A 6,000-nucleotide genomic window follows, 5' to 3' on the forward strand; every position below is an offset into this window, starting at 1 on the left:
GCCTAAATATTTCAGATTCAATAGGTGAGTTACAGCTAGCCTAAACACTGTGCAAAAAATCTTGATTTGTTGAAGAATATTTTCTTTTTTAGACCAAAATGATGCTTACATCTTCGTACTCCTCAGCATACATAGTTGAACGGGCTAAATTTATTAGGCTATTTGGAAAAAATAAGAGCTTCTGCGTCAAGTCTATTTCTTCTACAAACACCCATCAGACTTGCCGTACCTAATAGAAAGTTCTCTTTAAGCACTATTTTTCAGCACTGTAGCACGTACTACATTGATTAATCAAGTACAATTTTTTCTTTTTGTCTTGGAGAAATTATGAGAGTTCTGAAAACATGCAGAGAAATTAACAAAAATCACGGACCATATTTTAAGCCTCGTTTTCAGGCTCAGCGGGTTTGGACACGGGTTGTTCTGTGTAGTGCATCAAGCGTTTTCACAAAGCGGGTTCTGGAGGAAAACACAAGGTAGAAACTTCGCAGCTGAAAACGCTTGATGCTGAGGAATAGAGCGGAGATTTTGAAAATGAAACTGCATGGCTGCATGGAACATTTAAAAATTTTAATTTGATGTCAAATGATTGAAAGGACTAGACAGTAGGCCATATATCCTCATAGAATCTTCGGAATTTGATAAAAAACTGTATATATATTTGTGATACTTGAGATTGTTTCTAGGTAATCAATGTAGGCTATTTCAAAAATCAATTGAGGCAACTGTTTGTCTCTTGACTGCCTAAACTGATTAAGTAGATTTAATTCTAAAAACCACAAACTAACTATTGCTTAATTGAAACACAAAATGAGTAGTAGGCTTAACACTTCTCATAGAGTTCTCATGGAATGATGTTTTGATAACACTTAGGTGGTGCGCAAACAGGCAACAAAAGAGGGTGGCCAAGGTTTACCCCCCAGCAATTACCCCCCCCCCCCACCCTGCCCCATGGGAAATAAGGCTTTCCAAATTTGAGAATTTTATTCATGTTTTATATTGTTTGTTATGTACAAAGGACAGCAAAAACAAAATCTTACTGTTACTGTTAAAGTAATAAGGACAGTGAAAGCAAAATCTCACTGATACTGAAATGTACTGTAAAAATTAAAGTACCAAGGACAGCAAAAATGAAATCTAACTGTTACTGCTAGTGTACTGTTGCTGTTAAAGTAACAAGGACAGTGAGAACAAAATCTCATTGTTACTGTACTGTTACTGAAATGTACTGCTATTATTAAAGTACCAAGGACAGCAAAAACAAAATCTTACTGTTAGTGTACTGTTACTGTTAAAGTAATAAGGACAGTGAGAACAAAGTCTTGGTAAAGTTCTACCAAATCATATTATTGAGTTAGGACTAAAGTGAATACACTGTTTGATGCCTTTTTTTATACTTATTAAAAATAAAATAATAATTTCTATTGGAAATGAATTTCAGCCCCCCCCCCTATATATGCCAATTCAGGGTTAGGTTCGGTATATATAGGGGGGGGGGGCTGAAATTAATTTATGTTAGAAATGATTATTATATTCGTTATCAGCACAAAAAAATGCATCAAAAGGTGTATTTACTTTAGTCCTAACTCAGTAATAGGATTTGGTAGAACTTTACCCAAATCTCACTGTCACTAAAATGTGCTGTCACTATTAAAGTACCAAGGACAGCAAAAACAAAATCTTACTGTTACCATAGTGTACTGTTACTGTTAAAGTCACAAGGATAGTGAGAATGAAATCTCACTGTTAGAGTTAGTTCAGACATTTGGGAATTCCCATTCTCCCTATTGGAATTTTGATAAGGAGTTTTGTGATTCTCATTTGGAGTATGGTTTGGATTTTTTCCTAGCTTTTCTGTACAGAGGGCTGAAGTGATTAGGAATTTGTGGCAGTATTTTTGAAATATGAAAAACATGTCAATTGTTAGAAAATATAAATTTTCTATTTTTATTACTTCAAGACTAAAATATCGCAAAACTAGGCATTCACAGTGCCTGATTGTATCTTAAGAAAATACAATCCCCGATGGAGTTTTTTTTATGCCTGTCTTAAAATTAATTTATCTGAATAAAATATGTTGTTTATGGGGCAGTAGTGAAAATGGTAAAATTCTACTTTAGCTACTTTTGGCTATCTTGGAAAAGGGTTAGGTTAGGAAAACAAAATTTTCAGGGATGGGTCTACAGGCTAAATATATATTCTGGGAAGTTATTTAGAAGTACCTACCTCCACTCCTCTAGAAGGTTTGATAAAATTCTACTTTAGCTACTTTTGGCTATCATGGAAATTTGTTAGGTTAGGAAAATAAAACTTTCAAGGATGGGTCTAAAGGCTAAAGTGTGTCCAGGGAAGGTATTTTGAAATACCTACCTCCACTCATTCTCCCTCTAGACGGTCCTGAAATTTGCCTTCATGACCTATTGAAATTTCGACAGAACAAAATTTCACCTTAATTTTCAGTTATAAGTTTATAATCTGTGGCTTTAGTTCTGAAAATGTAACTCCTGTTATTTGAGTAGGATTTTAACCTACATTTATGCCTTTTTTTCAAAGTCTAAGAAATATATTTATATTTATTTAAAACCTTATAAATTGAGCAAAATTGTGAAGCTGAAAACGATTGTGTTGTACTTAATTTAGGTAGAAGATCTAATTTGCAAGGTTTCAGTTTTAAAACACTCTGAGTTTTAAAGATCATCAGAGGTCAGGAACCTTTAGAGGGAGAAGGAGTGGATGTAGGTACTTTAAAATACCTTCCTAGGACATACTTTGGCATGTAGACCCCTCCCTTGAAGTTTCAGTTTCATAAACTAACCCCTTTCCAAGATAGCAAAAAGTATCTAAAGTAGAATTTTACTATGAAAATGGCAGCAAACATGACTTGAGTTGTTTTTTTTGATATTTCATTTTTTCAAATAAATGTTATTCTATTGTCACAATGGTGTTACTGGCTAAGTGTTTGTCACTATGGGGTGGGAATCCATTGTCCAAGGAGCACAAGTTTAATTCCTGGCTCTGCCAGTTTATTTGGTTTGGGATAGGGGTCAGTGAAGTGACTAAGCTCAGCAAGAGTTGGTCCCAATTTAAATGGGCACCTGGAGAAATCTGGGGAAGGGAAGCAGGAAGGGCATGCAAAAGTATAGGACAACTGGTCCCTAGCTTCCTATTGCTCTTTCTGGCTAAAGAACCACAAAATGGAGATCAGTACTGCCAGTTTGGACCTTGAAAATCTAGAGCCACCATACTTACTTACATATTGGTGTTTTTTACATATTGGTGTTACCAATATGTAAGTAAACAACATTTTATCTTCAGTTATTTAAAAAAAAAATTAGACAATCAGCTGATCAGGTGTCTAAGTATGATTAGTATTAATTAATTTTTAAGGCCATGCTGACTTTTGATTTAAAAAAAAAAGTGTTTTGCTGTGTTTGAAGTAGAGATTTTAAAGTTATTAATAATTAGAAGCTCTTTCTCTGATTTGCCAACTTTTAATTCAATAAACAATTTTTAATCACATTAAAATATTTATTTTGGTCCTTTACCAGTGGTTATCCATTCTAGTGCACTAAACAGTGATTGAAATATACTGTGGCCACTAAAAATTCTGAAAATCTAACCTATTTTAGCAACTTAGATTGTTCAAAAAGGTGTAAGAAAATATTTAAGCTGGCCTACTTACTTATTCACAGAAACTTTTTTTTAAACCCATTAAAGGTAAGAGAGATGAAGAAATGCAATTAAGATGGCCCTTCCTTTTGCCTGAATAATGGATATATGGACAAGAGTGTGGGTCAAGAGAGATTGCTGGTGAATATACTGGGGGATGAATGATTTGGAAGATTGAAAAATTTACGGTGATTGAGCATAGAAGTAATGTTTTGTGATTTGTATCTTTTTTACTTATGCTGTGTCAAGTATTTTAAAGTTAATTTTCTTCTCTTCTTTTGCCATGGCCTAAGGGCTTTAGTGCAATAAGACATGCTTATGTCCATCCATTTTTTTTAAACAGACAAGAGTTCTATGTTTCCTAGCTTCAATAAATTTAAATGTTATTTTGAGACCTGGGATTCCAAGGTTGGGCAAAAACTTGCAAATAGACCTCTGTTATGGACAAGCAATTTGTAAGAAATGTATATCAATTTAAAGATTTAAAAAAATCCTACAGAAAATAAACAAGACAAATGAATAAATAAATGTACCCTTTTACAACCACTTAATGAATTGCCACAAATACAGATCACCCTTAAGATTGAAATGAACAAAGCTACAATTATGTATCTAATTTCTTTAGACAGACTGAAGGGGCAAACCTACAAGCTTTGACAAATTCAATCTTACTTCTGGCTCCTTTTCAAAGGGTTTCTTTGGATTATTTTCCATCCAACTAAAAGCAATAGGGACAGCATCAGGTACAAGTGACCTTTCTCTTAGTCTACATACACAGGGGGAAATCATGCAGCTCTATACTAGCCTATAATTTACCCCCAACTTGCCTAATGTGCAATTTTATGGCCCAAATTATATATTTCCAATGTATTCTGCCACCTGTCACTTGTTTTCAAGTTTATGTTTTGTCACAGTTGATTAAATTAATAGGTACTAGGGTTAAGAGTTAGGGTTAAGAACAAATGGAAAATACGTCATTTTAGCAATAGATTTCTATATTAGGAGGGTTGGAATACAACAGAGTTGCATGTAAAATGTTTAAGCTATAATTATTATGCAAATTATGAAGGGTCACTTTTTTTAACATGTTTTCTTCTCTAGGCCTACAGGTCCTTCTCCAGGCTTATACCACATCAAGCACTGTTTACCCAGAGAAAAAGGGTAGCAACAAGCTACATATACATAAGCACATGTTATTTCCCCCCCCCCCCCCCCTGACGCCCATTATTTCTCCAAGTACTTCTGATCAATATTTTGATATGGCCATTTTGTTCAATGTAGTTGATAGGTCTGGAAATTATGTCTTTGAGGATGACCCCCCTCCTTATAGCCCTCAGGATAAGGGTTGTAAGTTATGCCCTTGGGGCATATAAGGTTTTTATAGAAAGTATTGTTGTAAAAGCTTCAAAAATGGCACATTCGATTGGAAATTGAGAGGACTAGTGCCTTTTTTGTAAGTTGAAAGTGATTAGAGGGCAAATGACCCCCCCCCTCCCCCAAGCCCATCCTTTCCCCAAACACTTCCAATCAAAACATTGAGACAGTCATTCTGTTCAAGGTATTTGAAAGGTCCGGAAATTATGTCTTTGAGGATAACAAATCCTCCCAGCCCTCAGGGCAAGTGTTGTAAGTTGTGTTGTGGGGGAACAAAGGTTTTTATATAAAACTTGGTCATATAAACTTTGGAGGGGCCTCATTGGATTGGTAATCAGACGCTCTAGTGCTTTTTTTAAGAGTCAAAGTGATCGGAGGGCAGCTACCCCCCCCCCCCTTCTCCACATACACACACACAAACGTCGTATTGTCCCGAAATGCATCTAATATAAATTTTGAGATAGCCATTCTATTCAAAATAGTCTAAATATCATATAACAAGGCTTTTGGGGTTGAAAAAAAACCGCTGAGATTAGGGGCAAGGGTTGTAAGTTGTGCCTAGGGGTATTTAAGGTTTTTATGGAAGGGATGGTTGTTTAACTTTTAGAAGAGGCTCATTTGGTTGAAAAGTGAAAGACCTAGTTCCTTTTTAAGTGTCAAAAGTGATGGAGGGCATTTTTACCCCCCCCCCCCTACAACCCCACCCTTCACCAATCACATCTGACTGAAATTATGAGATAAAGATTTTTTCAAAATGGTCTTAAGAACATATAATAATGTCCCTAGGGATAACACAACCCCCGTGCCCTGGGAATAGGGTTGTAAGTTATTTTATGAGGGTATATACGGTTTTTAAGGAATGGGTGGTTGTATAAACATCAGATAGGGCTTATTTGATTTGAAATTCGAAGTTATAGTGCCCTTTTTAAGAGTCAAAGAGACTTGATATTAAATAGC

At 35.2% G+C, this 6,000-nt stretch overlaps 1 protein-coding gene across 1 annotated transcript in view; it reads right to left on the minus strand.

The window, feature by feature from the left end:
• eIF3l (eukaryotic translation initiation factor 3 subunit l) overlaps nt 1-314 on the minus strand; it is a 64,255-nt gene extending 63,941 nt beyond the window's left edge. Inside the window, exon 1 of the mRNA XM_089086475.1 lies at nt 110-314. Within this exon, the coding sequence (XP_088942601.1) occupies nt 110-133 (24 nt within the window). The 5' untranslated portion in view covers nt 134-314. The remainder of the gene's footprint in view (nt 1-109) is intronic.
• Nucleotides 315-6,000: the final 5,686 nt, after the last annotated feature.

This window comes from Artemia sp. Qi Xiang Cuo, chromosome 3 (genome assembly GCF_049724085.1).
Source record: "Artemia sp. Qi Xiang Cuo chromosome 3, ASM4972408v1, whole genome shotgun sequence".
NCBI lineage: Eukaryota > Metazoa > Arthropoda > Branchiopoda > Anostraca > Artemiidae > Artemia > Artemia sp. Qi Xiang Cuo.